At 43.2% G+C, this 27,699-nt stretch overlaps 1 protein-coding gene across 8 annotated transcripts in view; it reads right to left on the reverse strand.

The window, feature by feature from the left end:
- The window catches only part of PDE5A (phosphodiesterase 5A), a 118,023-nt gene that overhangs the window by 75,096 nt on the left and 15,228 nt on the right, over positions 1-27,699 (reverse strand). For 4 of the 8 annotated variants that reach the window (XM_053256800.1, XM_053256795.1, XM_053256794.1 and 1 more), the window contains 2 exons: positions 5,915-6,503; positions 2,680-2,769 (listed from right to left, as the gene is read on the reverse strand). In XM_053256800.1, the coding sequence (XP_053112775.1) occupies positions 2,680-2,769; positions 5,915-6,499 (675 nt within the window). In that variant the 5' untranslated portion in view covers positions 6,500-6,503. Of the gene's footprint in view, positions 1-2,679; positions 2,770-5,914; positions 6,504-25,444; positions 25,462-26,421; positions 26,668-26,803; positions 26,905-27,699 lie in introns of those variants that run through there. The other 4 variants (XM_053256797.1, XM_053256798.1, XM_053256799.1 and 1 more) reach the window with 4 other exon arrangements.

Below are 27,699 nucleotides of genomic sequence, written 5' to 3' on the forward strand. Positions count from 1 at the left end.
GATGAAACATCCAATTCACCTTAGTTATAATCACATGATTTATTTATAAATATAGGTACATATATAGCTTCATTTCTCACAACTCAAGCTGACCATGGGATTGGTCACAAAGGTTTGAAATAATCTACTTGGCGATCCACAGATTTACCTGGACTTAGGTGAATTCACAGATTCACTTAAAACATGGGTGCCAGAAAATATCCTGTCTGCATAGGGCAGTGGAGGAGAGCTGGTCAAGCATGAATTATCCCCTTTGCTAAGCAGAGTCTGCCCTGGTTTGCTTTTGAATGGGAGACTACATGTGTGAGAACCACAAAATATTCCCCTTAGGGGAACGCTCTGGGAAGAGCAACTGCATGCTTGCATGCAGAAGGTTCCAAGTTCCCTCCCTGGCATCTCCAAGATAGAGCGTGTAGCCTTGCCTGCAACCTTGTAACACTCTTGCCTGTAGCCTTGGAGAAACTACTGCCAGTCTAAGTAGACAATACCGAGCTAGAATGACCAATGGTCTGACTTGGTATAAGGCAGCTTCCTATGTTCCTATGCACCATGTTCCTGCCTAGAAACATGCATTTACAGTCATCATGTTACTGCGGCTAGCACCCTGACCTCAGCAAAGACAGGCTTTTAGCATGCAACCATCCCAATTAGAAGCAACCAGGTAGCTGTAACAGCTGGCATGCTAAAACCCCATCAGTGTTTAGTTCAGTGTGTGCTAGAGGAAGTCACATGACACACACATACTCTGTGTGTGCTGGAACTCAGCATAGGCTTTAAAAAAAACATATTTTTAAAAGAGAGGTGAGGCAACAATTATGCTCGGGGTTTCAAGTGAGAAAATATGTATCACCATCTTCACAAGTCTGTGCCCTACAGGTGACAGGGACTGCAATTGCTTCCTATAAGAGGGAAAGTGGCATGAGTGCCAAAGATAGGAAATCCCAATTATATATGCTGATAAGTTGGCAATACTATACACATAATATAACTCCAAACAATTCTTCCACCAAAACCTATTTATTACACAAGGATAAAAATGCCATCTACCAGATGTTACAAATTAAAACAAAACCAGTTTCAATGTCAAAACCATCCTCAGTTGATTACATAAACGGAATATCCCAGCACTTCAAATTATCTTGTTTGCAACTATCTATCTATCTACTGCAGCCCATGAGTACTGAAACCAATTCTCTAATTCACTGCCCCCACCAAAAGAATAAAAGTGATGTCTCTCAATTGTTTAAAAACTTGGCTTAGCTTGAACAGTATATGAATTGCACAAAGTTTCTTCAGCCCTTGTGGTCAAGTAAATAGGCTTAGAATTGGGGCTTTCGCTTCTTAAACGCATGAGTTGGGTTTATGTAGTCAGTGACATGTATGTATCGCAACACGTTTTGACATACATGTTCAAAACGGTGCTTAGAAATAATAAGATTTCAAATCATAATAATGGGATGTTCTTAATATTCATTTCTTAGTCAACATACATAGAAAGCAGAGATTCAGATGGATTCTTCCTCATTTTTAGCCTACTTTCCTGTAGGCTTATGAGATCACCTGGCATTCAGTGTGTTCATCCTTGTGTGTGTCCCCTGTGTGTGTATCCCTTCCTATCAACTTCTCAATGCCTGGACCAATATGAACTAAATCACATACAGTTGTAGGGATACCTCAATTGCATAGTTTGTGATGATGTCATCTATCCCAGTTCAAGATGGTGGACAGATGCATTTTTGAGGCGCAAGTGGGCTAACTTGTGAACCGCCTGATTTGAACCAAATTTGCTACAGAAGTATGGGCACATAAGGGATAGCTCAAGGGCACAGTTTGTAATGATGTTATCCACCCTGATTCAAGATGGTGGACATGTGGACACCTGAGGTGCAAGTGGGAACCAATTTGGACCAAATCTGGTACAGTTGTAGGGACACATAGGGATACCTCAAATGCATAGTTTGTGATTATGTCATCCATCCTAATTTCAGATGGCAGATGCATGAACATTTGAGGTGCAAGTGGGCTAACTTGTGAACTGCCTAACCAATTTGGATCAAATTTAGTCCAGTTGTAGTGAGAGTGAAAAGAAAGTAGGCAGATTAGTTTTTACTAGAACTTGTTTAATTCTACAATGGTTCTCTTCAATAGATATTTCAGTGTTCTAATTTATTTTCCTCATTCTTTCTGTCCAAATTCTGTAATTTTCTTTCACCCCATCCCTTCTATTGTGTGATGATTAGTTTTTAATCCCGATGATACATGATACGTTCATTTTATTCTAGATTTTTAAAATGAAACATTTACTACCTATACAAAACTTACCTATAACACAAATTCCTCAGTTCCACAAACTATAGATTAATTAAGCAAAACAAGAGTTTTATGTTTCCATAAAGAAAATGCAGGCCCACTGCCACTGCCAAAAATGGCTAATGTATTTAGAATATGACAAAACTGAAAAGAAAACTGGCCGCCTACCAATTCTGCATAGTTTACAGAACAGGTCAAAGTTGTACTCTATGGAATCATATGCAAGCAGACATTTAAAAAAAAAAGGCAAAAGAAAGAACAAACAATATTGTGCTTTGGGGCAGAACATGAAATCCAAAAACAGTTTAAGAAATTAGAGGAACTGGAAATATGACAATAAAAGAAGAAAAACCAGATGCTAAAGTTTACCTCTTCCCTGTGGTTCTTTATTGGCATACAAAGGATGCTCTGTGTCTTATAACCTGTGATTTGGTCCACTTCTGCATTGAATCGGGGATCCTGCCAAAGGAAGAAAATATATTAGCATGCACACACTTTTCTCAAAAATGATGCATTATTTCCTCAGTTTAGAAAAATGTAGGTCATTCTATTTAACTGTGCATCTTGGTAATAGTGTATCTATTATGAAACAATGGATGAGAGAATACAAATTCCCCCGCCGTCCCAACATTTACATTCCATGAAGCAGTTAAAACCATTTATGTGGAACATCAGCTTTTGCAGCTAAAGAACCCCAAACACAGCAAGCTTTGAAAAATCTATGGCATCCCACCCTCCCCACACACACCGCCCCAGTGTGGATAACACACCATGATACGCTTCCCCAAAGCATAACCATTTTTAGAACATTTCCTGCTCTCAGACAAAATGTAGTACAGTCATGGCTAAATAAGCCATGTTGATGAAAAGAAACATGTCCTTCCATTTCTGGAAATGTTTAAAAACTCAGTTCCACACCAGTCTTATACTGACCGGGCTCAATGATACACATACTTGGACATCAATATCAGAGTACCTACACAGATGCATAACTCTTATGTCACTAGAACTGCACATGTTAAAAGCTACAAATAGTGGTATAGCAAAGTTTATTTAAATGTCTAGGCCCCAACCCAAATGCTTGGGACCAGTATAAGTAACTCTGTTATTTATACAGAGAGGGTATTTAAGAGAGCGCCTTCTTCTTCATGAACCCCACCAACTATTAAGATCATCAGGGGAGGTCCAGTTACAGTTGCCATCAACTTGCTTGGTGGCAACCCAAAACTGGGCCATCTCCAGTGGTACCCCGAGGCTCTGGAACACACTCCTAAATGAAATCAGAATCTCCCCTATGGCTGTTTTTAAACAACTTTTGAAAACATACCTGTTTCAACAGTCTTTTAGTTTATGGTGTCCTAAAGTTTTATTTATGGTAATTTTAATCTATTTTATATGATTCTTAGGTTTTAGTTGCTTTTTGTTTAAACTGTAACACACACACCCTGAGATTTTATATAGGGTGGTATATAAATGTGTTAAATAAAACAAGCAAGCAGGCAAGCTAAAAAGATAGCCACAATCCAAAGCCTCATGTCTACTGATTGATTGATTAAGTGCTATCAATTCGATATTGACTATTTGTCAGCTATGAGAGGGAAAGATCCACAAGATGTACAGATCCCCTCTCCATAGTCAGTGACAGTCCTGCCTTATGTATAAACCAGTTCTGACTAACCATGACCTATATATTAATTCAGATACACAACATACCAAGAGCTAGTATATATGACACTTCTGAATTAATCCCAGCTGCTTGTTGACTGGCCACTGTGGCTAGTATTTGGTAAGTTCCCAATAGTTCCACAGTTGTAAGGGCAGTCACTAAGAATTCCTACTCTTTGGTCTTCATCCATGGAGAGGAAACCAAGGATGATGCTCTAAATCAGGGTTGGCCAATCTGAGGCTCTCCAAATAAATTGCAATTGGGGATGTTAGGAGTAGTAGTCTAACAACACCTGGAAAGCCTCAGGTGGGCCATTCCTGCTCTAAATCAGTGATTCCCAAACTTGGGTCCTCAGGTGTTATTGGACTTCAACTCCCATAATCCCCAACCAAAGGCCACTGAGGCTGGGGATTATGGGAGTTGAAGTCCAATAACACCTGAGGACCCAAGTTTGAGAATCCCTGCTCTAAATGATCACAGACATTGCAGTGAGACACTCCGGAAAACACCACCTTTTATGTTTGGCACAAGCCACACAACATTTTGAACTGTGCTAAGAAGGCAATATGAAGGCACATTTAGGAATACTGATGCCGTGTGCTTTCAGTAGCCCTTTGCAAGCAGGAGGCCAACTGTCATGTTCTTCAACATATTCCCCTTACACAGAGCTTCTTGACCAAAATGAATTCTCATTAATGTCAAATGCATAAAGTCTACCTATATTTATAATTTTTTAATGTATACAAAGATCCGTGTGTAGAGCTGAAAGTGGGTATGCAGGGAGAGCAGGCTCGACCCTCTCTCCCCACAGATGAGCCCTCCCTGAGTGGCCTGACTGGCTGCCCAGATTATTACCGGCTCCGTTACGGAGCCAGTTGGGGCAACGGGGTTTGGGGGCCTCCTGGCCCCCGGAAATCCCATGAGACACCACGTGAGTGCACAGTGCCTTTGGGGGAGCCTCCCGATGCTGGGAGGCTTGTTGTAGCTTCCCAGTTGGAAGGCTACTCGTGAGTCATTGTGGCACGGAGTCAGGCTGCGGTGACACGCAGGCACAAAACCCGGGTTTAGTGGCAGGCTCCATAAGCAGGAGCCACGTGGCTCCCATTACTACACACAAGCAGCAGGAACTGGGCTGGACTCCCTTAGCCCAGTTCCTGCTGCATGTAAGAATTAGCTTCAATACAACAACTGTGCCCTATAGTAGGAGCCCATCAGGTCACTTTCTTTCCCTGACTATACCTACAAGGCCAAATTATCTGAAAGGATATTTGGTCTGAGGCGACTACCCTCTTCTGGCCACAGGCTTTAGCTTCTTTTTAGTACAGTGATGGCTGTGGGTTTCCCAGAGGCATCTGCTGGGCCACTGTGTGTCACAGGATGCTGGACTAGGTAGGCATTGGACCTGATCCTGCAGGGTTGTTCTTATGCTATCTAGTAGGTGGAGCTTCCTGCAGAAAGAACTCAGAGGTCAGGAAAGCAAAATGGGCCACACCAAACCATTCAGTAAGTTATGCTCAATGGCCACTTTGTGCAGGTTTCATAAAGAAAGCCATCAACAGATGCTCAGCAAGGCACATGTGACTATTGGTTGCCCATCTCTACCACAGAATATTATCCAGTGTTTTGTCTAGAAAATTTAAATAATTAGGAAACTTTATATGGCCACAGTTCAAAGGCAGAGGTAAGGCACTGCATATCCAAGGCCATAAGTTCAATCCTTGGAATCTCCAGTTAAAGAATTTCAGGTAGCAGAGCTGGGAGAGACCTGCCCGATATTCTGGAGAACCACTATCCATCAGAGTAGACAGGTAAATATGCCATGGCTGAAATTTGTGGACTGACACTCTTCTAGGTCATATTTTTGTTGCCATTTTGTTTTGAATCAATCTTTCTGAATTTCTTTAAAATGCACAAACAAAAAAGCATTGTTTCGTTTACCTCATAGGCATTCTTGATATTCAAAGGCTGGCCCAAAGCTGCCACATGGCCCACAATCCCTTTGTTCCATTCCAAGCGGATACAATTATTTGATGCTTCTTCTAAGGTGGAGCCTTCAGCAACGTCAAAGAGCCTGCTAACAAGAAATTTCTCATTGGAACTGTCCTCACAGACGAGGAAGAGGGAATAGCGATCGGCAGCAATAAGTTCATGGATGTGTAAGAAAATTTTGTGGCAAAGGGCTGTGACATCCAAGTGGCTGGAAATATCCTTCACCAGTTCCAAGAGCCTTGAGCACTGATCCCCTGCATCTGTCCCAAGACTCCGAGACTGGAGAGGCATCTGCTCCTTTTTTTCAGAGTCTGACAGGAAACTCACTGTTCCAACAGAATCCTTGACAACAATGGGCCGAAGAGGTCTGTCAAATTCAGAGGCAGATATCTTCCTGGTTGGTGGTGTGGGATTTGTGCTCTCGGTCCGTGTTGTCTGGTGATTTGGGCAAGAACAGGTTTCGCTGTGGTGTTTTGCCCCTTCCTTGCACACTGGAATGGTATGAACTCTCTCAGAAAACCATGCATTGACCATTTCTCTGCAAAAGAAAAGAAATCCAATAAATATTTTTAAGTTAACAATCCCCAGTAAAAGGCAATAAATATTGAAGAAGGCCATTCCCCAAAGAGCAGTACAGCCTCCATGCCTTCCACACATGGATGACTTTTTTCCAACACACTTTGTACAGCCACAAGATTCTCCACAGCATGGTGGTTTTTCTTTCAAGTCAGCACATACACTGACCTGAGTGCAAATACCTCGTGTACTGTACAAAACCTCTGTGTGAGGGTTGTCAAAGCTAATCTCAAACTGTTAAGATAACCATACACTAAGGTCGTAATTCTACTTCAGACACATGGAAGAGCCAGAGCCAGACAAATAATTTGTAAAATAATTATTCTTGAAGAACTTGTAAATAATGATGGAAGAACCAAATAGTAAACAGACATTTTATGTTATTAACCAATAATAGATTATTAGAAACTAATAGTAGATGTCAAGACTACAAACAGCAGAAACATTTGTATTTCTAAGTCATCCTTGCCCAGTAGTGGCCCATACAGGCAGAGAGCAGGGAGCAGTAAACAAGCTTCAGGTGCAGCTTGTTCCCTCTCTCTTCCCTCTCCCTATCCCACTTCCTTGCTCCCCCACCATCGTGTTATCCCTGTTACTGCCCCCCACCTTGCCCATACAGGCTGCTACTGTCCTTTCCTCTCTTACCCAACTGTTCCCTGATTCTTCCTAACCTCTCCAAAACACCTTAGAATGTTCCTTTCCATTGCATGCAACCTCCTCACCAACATTTGAAAAGGCTAGAGAATTACATCATCAGCCTGCAAGTGCTCATTTTAATGTCTACACGAATAATGTAGGGATGTGCAAACTGGTTCGATATTGAACCAGACTGGTTTGGAGGCAAACTGGTTCACACTTGAACCAGGCTGGTTTGGATGTTCGACCACAAACCGAACCAGACCCGGTTTGATCCAAGGTTGAATAGAACTTCTCGGGCCGGTTCAGGCCCAGTTTGAGGGTGGCATGGGCTGTTAAAATAGCAAAAAGTAATAAAATAATTACCACTGCCAAAAAATTCAGCTGCCATGGGGGGTGCGGCAGTTGCAGGGCGGGTCTCCGATCGCTCCTCCTCCCCCAGCCAGCCTCCCCCACAAGTCTCCCAGGGCCAGTTCGGCCCTCTGCACACACATAGCAGTCACCTTTTGGGCTAAAGCGCATGCATGCACATGGGCCATTTGCATGATCATTCCCCAAAATGGCCACAGCACGGTATGGCCGCAACCCCAAAAATGGCCGCTACACTTACCGCCAGTGGTAAGAAATCCATTATTTTATGCTATTTGAATGTCCCCCATCACCCTAGAACCAGATCTGAACCGCTTTGAATTCAAGCCAAGCTGGGGCCCTCATTTCAGGGGGCAAAACCAAACATGCCCAGTCCAATTCAAGTCCAGTTCAAATTCAAACCAAACCAGACAAACTGGTTTTGTGCACATCCCTAGAATAATGCTACCATGAGGTGACATTCTCCATCACTTTTACCTTAGTCTTTCTTCTGAATCTCATTCTCAAACTGGCAAAACCTGTCATTGACTAAGTTCCAAAACCCCACAGCATTTCACACAAACATCTCAGTGACACAAGGCTGAATTCAGAAGGTTAATTACATGAAAATTATGGGGGAAAGCCATCACATAGTGACTGAGTTGCATCAAAAATTAGCATGAGGATCTGAATCGATTAATCAAGAAGAGAAAATGTTGTGAGCACCGAATTATGTTGGGTCCACAGAATTTCAGTTGGGTTATGTGTACCATGTATGCAGTTATTAACCTAATTCTTTAATTTGCCATATCCTCAAAACAAAGTATAACTAATTGCTGTTGTATTATTCAATTTTTCTGCTCCTGAAAGCATGGTCCTTGGTAATTCTACAACATTACAAGGTCCTAAGAACTTTATCCTTTACAGCTGGTGTAGCAATGACTGCCAATTTTCCAGATTATAGCTAGACATAAGCTTCCATGGAAACTGAAATACTAAGAAAAAATATTGTTGAATTATACTCATGCTTTCAGGGACTGGACATTTGTTCACTTGTGCCAGCTTTTGTTGATAAACATGAGTGGGGGTATGGTGGAGCTGGTTTATTCCCCTAACTACGACACAACAGCCCATCCAAATATTTCATCAGCTCCCATTACTACAAGTTAGAACTGATCAAGATTTCTGTCTCCCAAAATTCCAACTCTCATGGATTGGTCACTAGTTGCAACTGCAGAATTAGCCACTGGAAGAGAAAACTGTATGGAAGTTCTAGATATTCTTAAATATAGCTAGATAATCAGGCTCCCAGAAACACTTAGCGGATGCTATAAAATAAAAGAGATAAGCTTTTGAAAGGTATTATTGTCACCAGCTTTCTTCCAACATAAAAGGAGTGAAAACTAGTGGACAGTCCATTCAGAATGGATTAACTTAAAGAATGTTTGCTGGACATTTGAAGTCAATGCAGTTCTAAAACAGGATTCGTTCTGAACCAGTAAGGCCTCTAGGCTCCACTGAATTCCCAGTTATGTCATCAGAAGAGCGAAGAGCTTAGAAACCTCAACAAGTTCCCTTCCCCATGTTTTAGTCCCTAGAGCAGTGGTTCCAAAACTGGGAGCCTCCAGATATTGCTGAACCACAACTCCCATCAGCCCCAGCTACAATTTATTGTGGAGGCTGGAGGCTCCCAGTTGGAGGCTCTCAGTTTGAGAACCACTGCCAAAGAGGGATTTCAGAGAGACAGTATTTTAAGTTAAATACTTGAAAAATGTCGCTGGTTTCAATAGAAGAGTTTTACAGTCTGCAACTGAAACAGCTTTTGAAAATGGCTAGATTGTGACCTTGGGTTTTTTTAAACTTGTAAAGTGCCTTCCAAACTTTACTAGTTTTTAAAGATTCCACTGGGTTAATCTGTTGGCTGTAGCTCTGCAGAAAGGAAGCGGGAAGCCCTGATTGCCCATTGCCTCAACCACCATCTTTAACTGTGGTAGCAGCAGATCCTTTCCAAAGGCAAAGCTGCCCCTTCCAGAGCTGAAAGGAAGTAGAAGTGAGGTTTGCTACCACTTCTACTGCCTACTTTTTCTGTTTCATGTGCTCAACTGAAGGGCCTCATGTACAGGATTTGCCTCTCACCCCCCACTATGGTAAGTTTTAGCTCTACCCTTCCCTTTTCCCTCAAGGTGCTCTGCTCCAAAGAGATTCCAGACCCTGAGGGAAGGAAATAATTACATAGGAAACTGCCTTGTACCGAGTCAGACCACTGGTCCATCTAGCTCAGTATTGTCTACACTGACTGGCAGCGGCTTCTCCAAGGTTCCAGGCAGGAATCTTTACCAGGCCTGCCTGGAAATGTCAGGGATTGAACTGGGACCTTCTCATGCAAAGCAGGACAGTTTTTCAGCTGGTAGGTCTCTATGGGAAAGTCTGCACTCAGCAGAAGGTTGCCTTCTATGCAAAGCATCTAGATGATTTTCAGAAGACAGCCTGATACTTAGGTCAGGGCACCAGTCCATATCTTATCATCAGCCCTGGCGGTGGCATGCATGCATGACTGCGTGCATCAGCAGCACTAATGGGCAGACTGTGACACATCTGGGTTTGGGGTTGGTCAGGGTGGGCCAAGCTGCCAGTTGTGTTGCTGTTGGTGGAGGTGACCATGAATCACTCACCCTCCATGGCCAGCTCGCGATAGCCCAGCAGGGGAGGTTGGCCTTCAGGAAGACCAGCGGCTCAACCATCTCAGTGCTCAAGTGGGATGGATGTTGGGTCACCACACGCCTGGCCATGGAGAACACCTTCTCACTCTGGACGCTGGGTGGCTAGCATGAGAGGAGCCATCTGGCCACTGGTGCCAAGTCCGGCCAAACTTGGCGATGCGTTGCCCAAAACTGGATTGGCTCCATCTTCCGGCCTGCCACCTGGCTCCTGCAGGTACTGTAGCACACACTGCTCAGCACTGCTGCAGGGTTCGGAGGGGTCCTCCCAATCCCAGGGCAAGGTGCCAAGGAGCACCTCCGTGAAACACCAGATGGAACACAGAGGTGGACCCGCCAGCTCATCTGGCCCTGCCAGGGACACTACGCAGCTGGACCAGAAAGTGGCGGTGATATTATTGCTGCTAAGAGTGGAATGTACACTAACAGTAGGCGCTCCAGCCACTGCTTCCGGCCGCTGCCTCCTCCCCCCTCCCTCCCTGATGCCAGGCACAGCGGGCTCTGCCCAATTTGTTTTTTTAACTCTGAAAGCCCGCCGCTGTGCAGTGTGGTGGGATGGCGGGCGGTGAGCTGCTTCCACCACCCCTCCTCTCCTCTATGCACAGTGGTGGGCTTTCAGAGTTTTAAAAAGGGGGGCACTCTCCCCTACTCACCCCCACTCTACAGCCAGTTGTCAGGGCGCACCATCCTGCCACCACCAGCAGCGGTTTTTAGGGGGAAAAGGGGGGACTTTCCCCTCACCCCCCTCCCTGCAGCTACTGCCACAACGGAGGCTTTAAAAAAAATTAATTAAAGCCTGTTGAGGTAAGGGCCTGGGGGCGGGGGGGGGGGGAGTCCCGTCTCTGCCACTGACAAGTCGGGGGTGAGGAAAATTGTTCAGGGATGGGGCTGTGAAGGGAAGAAAAAGTGTTGTTGTGGGTTAAAATGCTGTCTCTCTCCCCTGCTGCCAGTTAATGTATTGGATGATATCAAAGTTGGTCAGCATACTCTTGTGGGTGGGTTCTGTAGAAATAGCTTAAACACATGGAATTATGGCTTTCTTAAACTACTTTGGTTCTGAGCCTTTCACATTTTCAAAGGTACATATATAATTTTGAGGCCTAGAAAACTGTTTGCATTCTGTGGATGCTAAAATAAGGATGTAGGTTGCAAAAAATCTCTCAGGCACTGGTTTTTACATTTGAAGTCTTTAACTTGGCCCTAAACACTTATCTAAAGGACTGCCTACTCACTTTATTTATTTACCACCAAATTGTAACATCTCAAGGTGGTTTATTTCCAACAAAAACAGTTGAAAACTGTTTATAAAAATTATTTTAAAAATTATATTCATAGAAAATTCATAGAAAATTCATTTTAATAATTTGCGTGCTGTTTTAATTATTTCTCTGTGTGTGTGTGTGTGTGTGTGTGTGTGTGTGTGTGTATGAGAGAGAGAGAGAGAGAGAGTTATGTGTACACACTGCCTTGATTCTGCCACCCAAAACAAAACTCTTTCCACTCACTGATGATGATAAACATTAGAGGGAACACTGTCTGTCCATCCCCCCGCACACCATGAGGGACAGGAAAGAAGCATGCCTCCCACTGGGTCTCTCCCACAGATCTGCACTGAAGTGAACACTGGTGTCAGGTGCTGCTGTGCACACCAACCCCAACACAAGCTCCCTGCATGCCCAGTACAGGGAGGGCATCACCCATCTGCTGAAGGTGGTACATGAAGGGATCTGATAGTTGGGGGCAAGCAATGAGAGCAGCTGGCAGAAGCCGGCATTCTCCACCACCTGGAATGGCTGGTCATTCAAAGCGATCATCTCCGCAATGGCCCGGGTGATGAGATGAGGCTCTGGGTGACCAGAATTCTTTCCCACTGACTTCACCCACCACACATGCAAATTGCCTTGCTTACGAGCCAAAGCAGCTGCCTTGCTGCTAGTCAAGAACGCACCAGGCCTATGCCTGCCAGCAGGGATCCCCGGGTGTGGGAGCAGGGACCCCAAGGGGAGAAGAGCTGGTCTTGTGGTAGCAAGCATGACTTGTCCCCTTAGCTAAGCAGGATCCACCCTGGTTGCATATGAATGGGAGACACTCAAAGTGTGAGCACTGTAAGATATTCCCCTCAGGAGATGGAGCCACTCTGGGTAGAGCAGAAGGTTCCAAGTGCCCTCCCTGGCTTCTCCAAGATAGGGCTGAGAGAGATTCCTGCCTGCAACCTTGGAGAAGCTGCTGCCAGTCTGTGTAGACAATAGTGAGCTAGATAGACCAATGGTCTGACTCAGTATACGACAGCTTCCTATGTTCCTATCACACACACACACACACACACACACACACACACACACACACACTTCTACCTCAGCTACCACAGGCAGCTGCACTGCAGGGCCAGGCTCCTCTGGATAGAAGAGCCTGCACACACCACATCAGCAGTGGCGACTCAAGAAGTAGGTCCCTCTCACCACGCAACACAACCAGCAGCCTAGCCTTGCTTAGAGTCCAGCTCAGGAAACAGTCTGAAAAGCCCATGAGTTGGTTTGGATTCTGCTCAACACAACTCACAGTGAAGTGAACTCTGCCTCACACCTTCCCAGATCTTGGGTTTTTTAAAAATTTAAGCCCTAACTCTGAACTAGGCAAAACATTCAGGGAAACCCACTCACATTTCTTAAAAGAGTGTGTGGTAGCCAAAAGAGTGTGGCAGGGAGTAAGTAAGCTGTTAGAGTGGCCTGATTTGGAAAAACAGACTTGGGAAGAACTAACCTCGGGTTTGAGCGATAGAACCTCCTTTCGAGGTCCCATAAAGAAACCTTCAAGGAAACGGGATGGAACGGGTGCCCCCATACTAGGGAATTGGAACGTTCCCCTTCTCGTAATCAGGTTAGTAAACTTGTATGTCATTTATGCAATGCTCGTGCATAGGAATAGGGAGGGAAGACGCAACCAAGAGGTTCACGCAGATGAGACAGTAAATCTCTTCTGGAAAAGTTTGTATGGTTATGTGCAAAAAGACAAGAGTATCTCTTCTAAACAGCAATGGGAAAAATTGTGGAAATGGATGTCGGATGTAACCGCCCCGATTACCTGATGTGCGTTGTAATCCCCCACCCCTGAGTTACAGTACTACCTGCATATACTTCATAACTTGTGTGTTTCCAAATCCTTGTGTGTAAATCTTTGTAGCTATATCATGTACAAACAACCACTTTGTATATAATTGTGCTTTGGCAACGTACTGTATGCTTTGGTAGTTTGTTGGTTCAATAAAAAAAATCTTGTCCTAACTCTGATGCATGGGGTGGTGGGTGGGAGGGAGAAGAGACTTTAATAGGGTGTGGGGTTGGGGGTGGTCTCTTTATGGTCTGTGTGCCACACACAGAAGCTAGAAATATTAAATCCCCACAAGTAAGAAGCAGGCTTTATTTGAGGGGGGGCTATTTTTGGAAGGGACTGAGCAACAATGGGGCAAGTATAAGTGAAGGCAAGGCAATAAATGGAGATTACTGTGGCCTCTCTCTAACCCACCCCTCCTGTCCTACAATCCTGCCACCTAATCCCCCCTTCCCCAAATTTGGCCCTATTTAAAGGACTCTTCTATATAACTTGACCAAGGTAGGAGGTCTCTCACTTTCCGACGTCTTCAGCTGGGGGCTTTCTGTAGTGTTTTCCGCTAGAATCTGCCAGGTGTTGCTCTCAGAGGCACTCTTGGGCTGAGAAGACACCAGGACTCAACAGCTGGCTGGAGAGCAGGTGGGCACCAGCCAGGCACCCACCCACCCAATCAAAACAAAAAATAAGCCCCCCTCCCAACAAAAGTGGAATAGTGAGAGAGCCTGGACAGGCTGGGCACCACACACCAGCCTACAAAAAACAAGAATTAATCCACTAGGCAGCACACAGACAACAGCAGCAAAGGTGGCTGCAGGGCTGCAAAATTTAATGATGATGATGATGATGATGATGATGATGATGATAAGAAGAAGAAGCACCCCCATTATTATAGCCACTGGGGGCTGGCTACAAGCAATGAGAAAACACAAATACAGTAAACAAGGAATAAAATTCCAGCCCCTAAAGCCTGGGGGCAGCTAGTACGGTTTAAATAAAATGGGGAGGGATCACAACACCCCAGTTATTGAAGGGGACTGCCTACAAGCAATGACAGAAAAAAGAAATCACACAAGGAAATAAATTACAAGCAGCACCCAGTTCAAGCCACTGGGGCTGCTGTTTAAAAAATATATAAACCACAGATGTAACAAGAAAGCAGACGTTTTGATGCAAGACGTCATGCTCAGTGCTATACAAAGAGGCTGAGTTTTGTTCTTAAATACAACTCCACACCATGATTCAGCTAAAGAACTGAAGGCAATCAACCAATCCTATGAAGCTCCCAACAACACATACAGGGGGCGGGGGGAGAGAAAACAAACAAACAAAAAACTGTGGAAGGAAGGGAAAGAATACAAAAGCATGATAAAGTTCATACACTCAGTAACAAATGAATTTCATTGCTTCCCTCATTTCCTCTTTAACATTTATAGTTGGGTGCAACTGTGTGTGTACACACACACACACACACGGCTTCTCTGATTTTTTGTTTCCTCACATCTGTCTCCACAGCCAAGGGTGAGTATCTTTGTATTCATTCCTCTGCCTTGATGTCATTCTTTATGTCAGAGGTTGTTAATTTTTACCCAGTGGGTAAAACAGCAGAGCACTAAGGAATGGGCACACACTCCAGTTACAGAGTGGGGAGCAGAGGATGGTCTAGTTGTTGCAGCTATTTAGAGAAAACACATGGAGATCCTTGTAGAACTAAATACTAAGTATTTATTGGTCAAGTACACATGGACAGGAAAGACCTGAAACTAATCTAAAGGACTACATAATGAATAGGTAAGGAGAGAGCGAGAGATGTTTCCATCTGCTCTCTAGGAGGAAAGGAAGGATTATGACTCAGCACAGAAAGTGCTGCAGAGTCAGTCCTGGGGTCATAGTGCAGAGACAGGTAAGGAGACCCTCACTCACTACCTCTACTCCCAGTGCCCCTAGTGGTCATTAGGACAGTAGGTGCAAAAGGTCAATGCACTGGAACTCCATCTCCAACACTTTAACATGCACTGGTTTTGTTCTATCTCTATGCTGTATGTCTGCCAGATGTTCCTTCTATCTTTTTATCAGAGGTTGACCAGTTTTGCCAATATAAAACTGCATGCACTCCAAGCATGCTATTTTATATATCACCCCTTTTGTCTGACACCTCCCCTCTTTATTCTCACAAATTAGGCAGTCTTCAACTTTACAATTATTATCCTCATACAGTCTTGATTTTACTAAGTGTTGTCTCAAGGTCACTGGAGCTGTACAAATAACATTCGCCTTCAAGTCATGCGTCTTAAGAATCTGCTGTGGCTCCCAGGTAAAGCTTTCCTTGACATATGAGATTTTTAGTACTGCATACCCTTCTCTAAATTTAGTATTCCTGTATGCTTCGACAGAGAATACATAACCATTGATTTTCCCTATTTCCTCTGCTTTCTTCCTAGATAGTTCAACATAATCTTTAGATGAAACTCCTACAGATCTCTGTATCAAACTGTTCACTGTCTGTACTTTCATGCCTTGTGGGTGTGCTGATCTGTTGTTCATTATTATTTTCTTTTTAGTAGGTTTCCTATACCACCTTGTCTCAACATTTTTGGTTTTGGGGTTTTGTTTTGTTTCCCCACCACCACCACCACCTCCCCACCCCCTGTATGTGATTTTGGGAGCTGCACAGGATTGGTTGATTGCCTTCAGTTCTTTAGCTGAATCATGGTGTGGAGTTGTATTTAAGAACAAAACTCAGCCACCTTGCATAGCACTGAGAATGATGTCTTACATCAAAACGTCTGTGGATTAGTTTTTAAGTTGTAAACTTTAGAATGTTTTTAAACTTTTAACTTTTATTGCACATTCAAGGTCATTGTAAAAGGCTTTGCAGTGTGGAAATGCGTATTTCATCACCCTTAGACCATCTTATTCATAGAAGAAAATACTACAAGGGGAAAGTTGATCAAACATGTACGGGCAAAATTTCACTATTCAAGCAGATGTTGCTTATCAGTGTTGAGATGCTCACCTGCTGAGAGTTTTGACCTCTACATTAAAGCTACTAGCTAGCTCTACCTTTTAAATTAATGGATGTTAAGAAACACCAGGGATGCTTTTATCTCAGTGTTCTACTACTGCCTGCCAGTACAGTCGTCTAGCTTTCTCATTTGCCATTTTTCAATGTCTGTTAATTACAAATAAGACATCTTGGCTAAGCAGAACATGGGAGTAAAACTGGCACGAGTTATGTGCAAGAGCATGTAACTTCTTGGGCCTGCCCCTTAGATATGTTCAGGTTTTTTTACACTAATATTTACACCAAAATCCAAAAACATGAAGTTGCACCAGTATATTAAGTGATTAGGTTGATGCAAATTGATTAGTAGGATAAAACACCACAACACAGCAGGACATTAATCAAACACTAGTGCAAGGCTAGGCAAACTTGGCACTCCAGCTGTTGTTGTTGGCACTACAACTCTTGCCATCCCCAGCCACAACTTATTGTGTAACACTTATGCATGTTCAAGGGACACTGTACAGGCACACCAGTGCAAATATTTAGCATCAAGTGTTTCCCTTTATGATCACAATTTGGGAAACTACATGCCTAACTCCACACAAAGAGGACTTCCCCTGCCCTCCACAACAGCCTCCAGCCCAACAAACACACTGAGTCTAACTGTGCACATGGCACTGGTTGCATAATATAGTAGATTGTGTTTTATGTGCAGGAATGCGCTAAAAAAAGGAAACAAATAAAGCGTCCGTTTCATTCAAGACAACCAGAAGAGTATGGATGCATGCAAGGAGACTGATTTAATCAGATCCAAGCTGAAGTCCATGTTACTTGGGACCTAAAACGCCCTTCCTACAGTATTGTCGAACAACATAATTCTCGCCTGTTGCTAGTGTTATTTTTAAACAAGACAAACAGTGTAATCTGTTCATTAAAGTGAGAATACCAAAAAAGTACCCTCATGCTAAGTTGTTATTCTTGGCTGCCCAACCACGTAACTTTTGCAGCTTAATTTCCAGCTATCAAGAGTACAAGAATAGTAGTCTAGCCCTATAAGGGATTTCTCATTGTTAATATGGAGAAGGGCACAGTAAAACCACAGGGATATGAAGGCCAAGGTTACAAAACAAAATATACAGATTTGTTTACCCTGCTATTTTTATTGCCTCCTGATCCCAGGCTCAAAATATCAAAAAGCAAAACAAAACTCAAGCGTTGTCCTATAGAAGGCAACTCAAATATTTCAGCTAAAAAGGAGTATTCTCTTCCCAATGCTACTTACCAGTTTGTTTAAAAACTGATCCTCCAGCCCTGTTCACTTATTGTACTCCATACTTCTACATATTCACCAGATCTGTGAATAAAGCTTGCATCATACAAAACGCTACTTGTCTAGGTTTTGTTCACAGATTCAGGCAACTGCACGGAGGTCAAGGCCAGGGTGGGCTGCTGGGCAGAGGCAGCCCTTTCGTGTGGCAAGGTGGGGCTGTTGCTTCAGGTGGCTGATTACTGGGGCACCAGCCCGGCAGCCACAATCAGAGCAGCTCTTTGGGACTGATCCAACCGTGGTGAGCCTTGCAAGGAGTGCCTCTCCTCAAGGTTGGCAAGCAGCAGGAGGAGATAAGAGGAGGCTGCTGGCAACTAGGGATGTGCCTGGAACTGCTCCTCCATGTTTTGGAGGCAGCAGGGTGCTCCCTTAAGGGCACCCGCATTCCCCCCCGCCCGCCTGACTCTTTTAAACTGCAGCGCCAGCGTGGCAAACACAGTGTGGGGGAGTGCACCCTCCCCAGTCCTTGAAAAGGTATCCCCCCCACCTTCGAATTGGTCAAACTGCCGGTCTTTCGAACCTTTTCAGAGGCCCGTAAAAGGGCCTCCAAACAAGTTCGTGCACATCCCTACTCAGCACTGGGCAAGTCACTGGCACAGGTGTGATGTACTGGTAATAAATAACCATGGTCTGCAAAAATCAGTCGAATGCTATCCAACGTTGTTATATTATATCCAACTTTGTGATGTTGTGTTATAGCTGGGGTTGCAAATGGCTGCCAAACCAGGATTTGAACTATGGCTTGGAACTGGACAAACTGTGATTTGCTATAAGATATGAACAGACAGATCCATGATTTGGGATATTGCTCCGTCCTCCAAGGTTGCTGTTTGGAGCTGCATCCAGGGATCTCAGGGAGATGGGAAAGAGGGAGATAGCACAAACAGGGATGTGAGTTTTCTGGAAGGTTCTACATTGGAAAATTGCCTGGAAACTGAAAGAAAGAAAGAAAGAAAGAAAGAAAGAAAGAAAGAAAGAAAGAAAGAAAGAAAGAAAGAAAGAAAGAAGTTTCCATGCAGATTTTTTTTATTTGCATAAAAATTGCATAATTGTCACCCAGAAAATGTTATTGTGAAAGTTTTTTTTAATGCCCTAAATAGATTGTGATCTGATACGGCATGCTATTTTACCTACTATATTGTCCTACTGTTTACAAATCAATAAAACATTCATGTAGTCTCTCACACACACTTCCTAGAGATAACCAAATGAAAAACATTAATTGGAACTTTGAAATAGCCAAGCTTGCCTAATAAATTTTAAAACATGATCAACTTACTGACCTCTTGCTCACACAAGAGTCCTATGTTGACATTAGTGCTCATAAAATGTTGGATTTTATTGTGTATAAATAAAAATAATAAATAATAATAAATAAAAATAATAAAAATTTACATTATTACTTTAAATTTCTTCAATATGAAGTACAGGGTACATAGCCCTTCCCTCCATTTTATTCTCACAGCAACCCTATGAGGTGGATTAAGCTCATAGAGAGTGTAATTAGTCCAAGATCATCCGATGAGTTTCCTGGCTGAGCAGGGATTTGAATCGAGGTCTCCCAATCCCTTTCAAACATTCTAACCACTACACCATGAGGGTTCTCAGTGTATTTGTAATATATACTTCCAAATATCATGGATTTTGTACTAATCCAATATTTTCTGAAAGCTAAACCTGATCCTACATAATTGGAGTTAGTAGCTTACATACAACAAGCACCCCACCGATCCAAAAGCAGGACACCTGCCCTGGTTCCATCCAATTCTAAGCCACATCCAACACTGATGCAATGCTGCTCCTATAAGGAATAATTGGAGCAGAGTTGCTACAGCAGTGACACAATTCTTAGTCGTCACAGAGGCTCTGCAAGCTTGGAAACAGTGCAGACGGAGCTTAGAATTGGACAGAACTAGCACGGGCAACCCATTCCTGGATCAGCAGAGCACTGTGTGGTATGTAAGCCAGCACTACCAGAGCTATTATAAACCAGCTGGGAGCTTCAGTAATAATAGAAGAAATAATCACACTTATTTAATAATCAACTTGTACTTGCCACTCCATTCATCAGAAATGAAAGCAATAATCCATTAACACATGTATTAATTTTTTATTACACTTTCCCCAATAATGAATCTTACATGAATGTAAACCAAACTGTCAGGTAATGGATGATCATCAGCCAAACTCCTCAAGAGCATACCACTTTATCATTAACTGAACATGTTAAAAGAAAACCTGTATATCAAGTACGTTTGATCTTAGCCAAAAGGCTGAGAAGCGATGTATACCAAGTAGCCATGATCTAGTGTCAATTCTATTAATGCATGTTTTATGCAAATTAATATATTATTTTATGCATTTTCTACACAGAAAATGCAATGAACAATTTGCCCCTGCAGGGTGGGCAAAAATATTCATGTATATCCAAGCAAAGGTTCACATAGCCATTCAGATCCAAATCAGTGTTTCTTATACAAGTGAATAGAGCACATTCACTTATATTGGGACCACAAAGAGGAGACATCTGGAAACCCTTGTTGGGGAAGACACAGACTTGCCCTTTGCTGCAGGCTGGGACAAAAGGGTATGCAAAAGGAGGCCACTATATACCTACCCATCAAGGGCTTTCCAAATTGCATGCAAGTGAATGCAGTTCCTGAATCGAAACAGCACAAATACTCTTAATTTCACCAGCATATTTGGGGGAAAGTGTCTGCTCAAATGGATTGTGACACTGCTGCAGAAGTGGACATTTGTGGCATTCCTCCACTCCCACACAATGCTGATCTGTTTTAAGAACTAAGAAGAGAAATACTTGATGATGGGATAAACTTTTAAGAGAGAAGGTTTCAGTTCAACATTTGGACTGGACAAGCTTTTAGCATCAGCCCTACAAAAAAAGATCCCTAGCATTCCCCTATATGGATGAGAAATAGATGTCAGCAAAGTTACTGACCAACCACTCAGTTATAGCCCTGAAAATCATCCTCCAATCCACTGTTCGATCCACTGAATCACACTGGCTGACAAGGATCACAAACCAACAGGATGTTTTCGTATACGGGTTAAATTGACCGAACTGGAAGTGTTCAAGAGTACCCTGCATATTTCCATGGACTTTGGGCAAAAGAACTGGCCAGTGGAGTGTGACAAAGAAATATAAATGCCAAAATAGCCCCTATCTCATATGCTATATTGAGGAGCTGCCAAATATTCAAGGAAATAGAATCAGCATCCAGAGAAAGCTCACTTTCAATATACAGTATTCGAAGAAAATATGCAAAGTGCTTTTAAGGATTGTATTACACAGAGTAACTCTCCAAAAGATCACAAAATATTAAGTATCGGGCGTGATCCTTCCAGACTATGTGCACAGAAGTGATTTCATACTCAGCAATGTTAAAAAAAAAAATTCCACTTGAGCCAATTGGTTGGATGGTAAGGAAGGAAGGACAATAGAGGGTCTCCCCAACTCCCAAACAGCTAATCAACTTGTTTTTATAACGCTGTGCATATGTAATCACTACTGAGTGCATATAGAGTCTGGAAAGGAGCATGTCCCCGATATATGTATAAACAGTCTGTACAACTCTAGTATAAATTATACAGTGCAGAGACTTCCCTTTTTGGAGAAGCAAGTTAGAAGTATTACAACATAAAACTAACAACCGTGAGCAGGAGCATAGCAAGCGAAAACACAGTATGCGGCTTAGAGTTGAAGATATTTATTCTCCATTACTCAAGATGAATTTTGAAGACCACACAGGGAAAATACCTAATATTATAAACCAAAGCTAATATTATAATCCAAAGCTCTTATCCACTGACTAGGGGGAATGTTCCAACAAATACAATGCAACTTGTATTTGTTATGGGACAGCTAACAAAGTTTATTTATTATTATGAATTTACTTATGAATAAAAATGCATAAGATCAGCCTATATGAGATCTCAACATAGGGATCGACAAATCCCAGGCATCAAGAAGCCATGGCATCTAGAAATTTAACTGTAGCATCTAAACTAGGATATTAAACATTAGAGTTATTTAATAAAATCTTTATTTGCCCCAGGCAGCCCACTTACCCTTCCCTCCACAATGTCTGTCACTAAGTCTGGTAATTTTAGCAAGGGTCCATTGTCTGGTTCACAAATTTTTGGACCGGTTCTTAGATCCAAAGAAACATTGTCAAGGTCTATCCCAGTAAGATCACTTCAAGCCATATGTAAACATACAGATTAGTACAAATGAGGATAAGGAGCCAAGTCATGCAGATGCAACTTGTGGGTTCAGTTCAAGTCCTGCCAGACCATTGTGGGAAGGAACCAAAGTGCATTCAGAAGGTTCCAAGCTCAATCACTAGCATCTCTGGGTAGGGCTAAGAAATACCTTCCTGAAGCCCTGGAGTGCCGAGGGCTGACACACAGAGCAGGATGCACTGAAGCAGCAAGACTGCAGCCTAACAGAACTTCCCAGTTAACTGCAAGGAAGCAACAATTTTTGACGTTCTCCTCTTCCTAGGAAGTCTGTTGTGCCAAGTGAAAAATATGTATCTGAGGGCTGCACAACCCCCAAGGACATATTTTCGGGTGGCACAGAGGGCTTTTCCAGGGAAGGAGAGAGTATTAAAAATTGCCACTTCCCTGCTTAGAACAGCCGGACTGGGTCAGGCCCAAGGCCCATCTAGTCCAGCATTCTGTTTTACATGGTGGCCCACCAGATACCTCTGAGAAGCTCACAGGCAAGAGCTGAGGGCATGCCCTCTCTCCTGCTGTTACTCCTCTGCAATTGGTATTGCAGTATACCTGCTTCATCAGTATAGTTAGTTAGGAAGTTCTGTTAGACTGCTCTCTCGCTACACCAAGGCACCCTTGCTCTATATGTCAGTCACCACCAGTCAATGCAGATAATACTGAGCTGGATGGACCAAGGGTCTAACTTGATATAAAGCAGCTTTCTATCTTTCCAAGGCTGCATACTCAAGAACATTTAACATTACTTGATCCATAGTTGTTTATTGATCCATAACAAATGACCATTATCATGAAAACACTGGATGAACAAACTGTGAGTGTTTACCATACCCCCTCTCAGTACCCACAATCTTCAACACAATTGCATCTAAAGTATATGTCACAGAAATAAACACATACTCTTCCTCTGTTTACCCCATTATCTCTTTTGTACTAAATTTTTCATTGTAAGCTCCTTGAGGCAAGGATCTGTTCTCTCGTACTTTGTAAAGTATTATGCACACTGATGGCACAATCTCAACAATAAATAGTAATTGCTCAGTTATTCAACACGAACTGAATAAAGGTAGCAGAAGAGTGATAAAGAGGCAGGATCTTTTTCACCTTTTCAATAGCTGCTATGTATAAGTGGAGATTCTAATCCACATTCTTTATGGTAAGGAAGCATGGTCCCAATTCAGAACTGTAAGGTTCATTCATCCAAAAGGGTGCCATGTTGTGTATGTGGCAGCCAACAAAACATTACTATAAAGTCTCTAACCAAGGTCAATGTTATTTGCAGAAATGTTAATAACAATCACAGCTTTTTTGAGAATTTACCAATGCAGACAGAACAGCCTGTGTCAATAGGCAGGAGACCAGTGAAGAATCAAGCACCACGTAAATGTAGCAAGTGGAACAGGAGGGAGCCAGTTATGCTGATACTGTGCATCTTAAATAAAATGTATCATGTATGCCAGGGAGAACACTGCAGAAACCACCCCCTTGACTTTCCATCTTTCTACAATACCAGCTTATGTTGTGTCCCACACCTGCAAATCCTTATTTATGTATGCAGTAAAAAGGAAAAGTGTGTCGTCGAGTCGGTGTCGACTCCTGGTGACCACAGAGCCCTGTGGTTGTCTTTGGTAGAATACAGGAGGGGTTCACTATTGTCATCTCCCGCACAGTATGAGAGGATGCCTTTCAGCATCTTCCTATATCACTGCTGCCTGATATAGGTGTTTCCTATAATCTGGGAAACATACCAGCGGGGATTCGAACCAGCAACCTCTGGCTTGCTAGTCAAGTCATTTCCTGCTGTGCCATTAGGTGGCTTTATGTATGCAGTACAAAGAACTTATTTTGCAAGCACATAGCAAAAGCCCTTAAGGTGAAGTTAACCAAGAAGAAAAATTAACCCAAGCTGTTGTCAGTTGAGTGGCTGTAGCTCACTGGTAAAATGCATGTTTTGCACACAGGAGGTCCCGAATTCAATTCCTGGCATCTCCATGTAGGGCTGAGGAAGATCCCTCTCTGAAGAGTTGCTGCCAGTCAATACAGGCAGTACTGACCTACATGAACCAAAGCTCCGACTCAGTATAAAGCAGTGGCATATATGTCTACATATGACTTGTATAAGCAGGCATGTTGTTGTCGGAATGGAAGGACACACATATTCCTTTTCAGTTTGTACCGATCTGAACTCCATCCATGCATTGGATCCAGCTAATCAACATGGAGGTTCAGAAGAGCAAAAATCAAGAAGGATTATAAAAACTACTGAGCACCCTCTGAATATTTCAGAGTACCTCTCCACGGGGGCTTTGACCCTGTGCTAGATCAGAACCTTCAAACCATCCACCTGAGAGTAGTATCTGGATACCATTACTTCAGTATGAAAAGTTTTAAAATAGACTGATTAATATAGTTTTAGAAGATTTTCCAAGATGAAATCACACCTAGCTTACAAACAGATATACAAAACCTTCCCACTTTTCACAGATATAAGCCCATAAAACAAGAGCTGAAAACTGTGTTTGTCAAGTTGAATGTACAATCAATATCAATCTATCAATCTATATTCGACACCCACTGTAAAATATTATAGGTTGTTTCTAAGCACTCTAAAGTCGAAAACAGGAATATGTCACTGTTATGTCAGGAATCAGTTGTCACTGTTATGTCAGACATCAGTTATGTCAGGAATATGGCACTGCATTTTGTCTACTCTTCATTCAATTGGTCAAACAAAGCCAACACACTTCCACGTATTAACATTAATATGTTTCTAGATTTCTTCAACACTACTTTAAGCTTCCAAGATTCTGATCCTACACACAGTTACATGGGAATAAATCCCATTTAATTCAGTAAACCTTACTTCCAAACAGATATGCATTGGACTGAGCTGTAAGAAGTACACTCCCTTGAAAAACTGCTATTTCTCAAAACTAGTTCAGATGTTTTATTTGACAGGGTGTCCAAGAATATGCCAGTGGGATATATATCTGAGCAGAAGTTCAAGCCTGTAAAATATACAGCTGTGCAGTATGCATCAGCAGTACTGCATGCATAAACATGCTCAGCTATTATTGTGTATATCATGTACAAAATACTTGTATTGGTATTATATACATACACTTGTATACACTTATATACACATATATACATATACATATCATATACATAATAGTGTACTGTAACCAATATGTGCAACAATATATAAAGTATACCAAAGTATTATTATTGGGACTATCAACAATTAAATAATATTAGCTGATTCTGCCTTTCAACCAATTAATCAACTAGCTAAATAAATATAAATAAATTAGTAGTACTGTATTACCAAAACCTTAGCAGAAGTACCTTTTTGAGTTACGGAAGGATAATTTACAATTTAACAAAAAGTTTCCACTGATTGCTAGAAATAAATCTATCTTCAACACTTTCTTTTCTTTCCCACTCCCTATTACAGTACTGCATCAGAACCAAAACAGTTTTTAAAAATAGACATGCACTCTTACTCTGCAACCTCGCTCGATTAAAATGTACTGCTGCTGATTTAAACTATGTCCCTGTAAACTAATTAACCAAGCTTTGATTATTATACCAATTAAAGCTTACTGCCTCAACAACTATTTGTATTAGTATTAGTCAGGCATACACTACCTAGAATATAAGCAGTATTCTCTACATAAGCATACAAGAGCCCCATTGTGTAAAAATATGACGCCATATGTATTCATAATGTATCTGGGGGCATTCTCTATTTCACTTAAAGGGGGTAAATAGTCATTGATGTTAAGGCAAATTGTCAACATCATCTTCATGATGATGATGATGTATGAGTACTCATGAAACACACAAGAGTATTGCAGACCTTGGTAGCCGCAACCCAGTATTATGCATAGGACTGCATAAAATGTACACAAGCACCCTGAAAACTCCTGCAGACGGTCAAATTAGTTTTTAAGATGCCACAACATTCTTGGCTTGGAGCTTTTCTGTTTGTTTTTTACAAGTATTACTGAAGGTCCTTACCATAAAACCCTTGAACCTGAGTTTGCTCGACTTCCATCCAAGGGGCGTACTACCAGCCCAATTCTGAACGGAACACACATTACATATAGAAAGTTGTTCCACGGAAGTCAGTGGCTGTACGCTGAGTTAAGCTGCCTTTAGATGGCCATGGACTTCAATGGGCCTGAAAACGCAGCAGCGACCAAACCGACTTACTTTTAAACAAACCCCTACTGTTGAAGATCGGGTGCGAGGGACCTTAATGCCACGAACACTAAATGTGTTATGCAAAATTCCATTTAAAAAAACAAAACAAAACAAAACAAACAAATCTAGAACGAAAGCGAGCGAGCCCGCCTGCCTGCCCCGGCTTTTGAGAGGCCGACAGCAGGAGGGAGGCAGAAAGAGTCCTTGCCAGTCCCAGATGGGCTCCGGGAAGGCAGTGACCCGTGCAACCTGCAAGTCAATAATTAATGGGCACCTCTCGTCTTACCGCACCATCCCATGCGCAGAGGCGCAGCAGCAGCGGCGAGCTCATTCAAAGCCCATCATCCATCCCCGTTAAGTGATCTGGGAAGCGAGGAGAGGAGCGGCAGCAGATGGTGAAGCCACTGGAGAGAGAAGCAGAGGCGATCCCGGAGGCGCGCTCGGCAGGAACTCGGAGCGGCCCGGAGACTTCCTCGCCCTCTGCTCTCCACCGAGCCCCACCATGCGCTCTGGAGACCGCTCGCTCGTTGCATCGTCTCCGCTTTGTTTATAAGGAAACTATTCAAAATGGAAACCTGACTCCACTTCTAAAAATAGTGGAAACCCCGAAGGCTGAGGGGAGCGAACCCAACGCGCGTGAAAAGGAGAAGGAATACCTCGTTTTGTCTCCAAAAGGCAGCATGTCAAACAAGAGATGAGACAATCCAGGCGAGCTCCTTTGATCTCCACATTAAACACACTGCAGAGCAGCAGCCCCCCCCCCCCAAAAAAACCCCACCCTCGGATAACAAATTCCCAGGAAAAACTTCTTGCCCTGGCAGGGCTGCCGCTAGCTGTTCGCGGCGCGGTAATGCCCCCTGGCGGGGAACCGCGGGCGCAGAGCACGGAGCGCCTCTCTCCCTATCTAAGCCGAAGCATCGGAGTTGCTCTCCAAACCTCATCAAAGGCTGAATCGCGTCGATCGCCCACGGGCCGGACGCCCCTCCTACCCCCACCTCCGCCAGTGCTATCTGGCCAGGCCAACTGCTGGGGGGGGGGCATCATCCGGAGGTGCTCTTACCCCTGGTCTTTGGGGCCAAAGTCCAGGCCCTCCATAGCCCCTGCCCCCCCCAATCCTCTTTAGCCTGCCCCAGGTAGTGCGCCGGCGGAGCATGATGATGCTTAATGGGGGGGGGGGTTTCCAGGCTCCAAAATTACCTAGGTGCAGACCTCTGGGATCACCACCACCCCTGGCTAAACCAACCCAAATACCCCGATTTATGCCCTCAAACCTTTACTCCCACCCCACACTCCCCTGCTAACTTGGCAAAGAGGCACCTTTTAATGTGGTCATTCTCTTTATTGAGCAGGGGGAGAGTAACTGGCCCGATCCACTCCCAACACAGTACCTCCAGTGACTGTTGCTGCTGTCTATCTTAACGTTTTCTTTTTAGATTGTGAGCCCTTTGGGGACAGGGAGCCATCTTATTTATTTATTATTACTCTGTGTAAACTGCCCTGAGCCATTTTTGGAAGGGCGGTATGGAAATCAATCAAGCAATCAAAGCACCCA

This window comes from Hemicordylus capensis, chromosome 5 (genome assembly GCF_027244095.1).
Source record: "Hemicordylus capensis ecotype Gifberg chromosome 5, rHemCap1.1.pri, whole genome shotgun sequence".
Classification (NCBI taxonomy): Eukaryota; Metazoa; Chordata; class Lepidosauria; order Squamata; family Cordylidae; genus Hemicordylus; species Hemicordylus capensis.